Genomic DNA, 1,238 nt, shown 5'->3' on the forward strand with positions numbered 1-1,238 from the left:
GTTGCCAACATGGAGGACAGGATGTGTCCGAAGCACGAGAGGCTCCTGGAGCTGTTCTGTAAGAAGGATCAGATGTGCGTGTGCGTCCTCTGCACCGAGACGGACCACAGGGCTCACTACACAGTCCCTGTGGAGAGAGAATGGACAGAGAAAAAGGTGAGACAGATGCGCTGCCATCCAAATATAGGACAGGGACCAAATGTTTATCTGTGCTAGAAAAGATTTCAAGATATTTGCGGGTCAATTCTTGCCGGTTCATCAACTGCCTCCCCCCGGACCAGCTCAGACTTAGCTAAAGGAACTCAAGTGGAAAGATTCATGTCTTACTACTGCTGTTCTCTTTTTTGTTGGAGGGATAGTTTCAAATCCATTATCTAAAAAACCACTTGACCTAGGCCCTTCAAAATGTTTAGAGTAAAAAATTGGTATCACTGTTCTATAAATATGGACTCTTGCGAGTGCAGCCAGAGTTAACGTAAAATGATGGATGCTTGAAGTCACGATCGCTGACAGCAGATCTGGAGAACTGCAGAAAGCACAGTTATACAGATAGGAGACTGATATTTTGTTTACACCTTGTCATGTACGATTTACGCAGTATTTTTTAACATAGTTTAAATCAGGTGATTGGTGCCAAAGATAAAACAGATAAACTCTCATACTTACACACGGAGGACTAAATGGAAAAGCTTCAGACTTTCGTTAAACACACTTCTGCTTGAAGTGTTTGTTTGCAGGCTCAAATGTATTACTGTTACTTGTACATGGTTGAAGACTAGGATGGGACAGAGCCTTTCAATCTGTGGCTCCACAACACTCCAGTTTCATTTGCCAGACTCTGTGGACTCCTTCAAAAGGATTCTTTAGTTATTAATATGAATAAATATGACCTTTTTTGGAGATGCATACTACTGTATGCGCTGGAAGCAGAGCAAGATATTTTCATTGAATTATTTATGCACCCTCATTTCTCAGCAAGAAGTTCTCTTTTCTTTTTCTTTCTTTTTTTTGTCTTATCAAGAAAAAAGGATCAGCTCAGATGGCACCCAGTACACACCCTCTCTGCTATTTATAGTCAGCTAATTGTTCATCTTTAGTTAATGTCATAAGTTCACAGATTACCACATTCAAAATGGTGAAAGATATTCAAATGATGGTTATGATGCACATTTTTCATTGTTAATTGTTAATCGTATCGTTAGTAATGCACTGTAGATAGATAAACCACATAAAAAAAA

The 1,238-nt window shown here is 39.6% G+C and overlaps 1 protein-coding gene across 1 annotated transcript in view; it reads left to right on the forward strand.

Moving 5' to 3' along the window:
* The first annotated feature begins 9 nt into the window (after positions 1–9).
* LOC102200357 (E3 ubiquitin-protein ligase TRIM39) overlaps positions 10–1,238 on the forward strand; it is a 4,484-nt gene continuing 3,255 nt past the window's right edge. Inside the window, exon 1 of the mRNA XM_005751470.1 lies at positions 10–156. Coding sequence (XP_005751527.1) covers positions 10–156 — 147 coding nt within the window. The remainder of the gene's footprint in view (positions 157–1,238) is intronic.

This window comes from Pundamilia nyererei, unplaced genomic scaffold (genome assembly GCF_000239375.1).
Source record: "Pundamilia nyererei isolate P.nyererei 1_Seehausen unplaced genomic scaffold, PunNye1.0 scaffold00312, whole genome shotgun sequence".
In the NCBI taxonomy this organism is placed as follows: Eukaryota; Metazoa; Chordata; class Actinopteri; order Cichliformes; family Cichlidae; genus Pundamilia; species Pundamilia nyererei.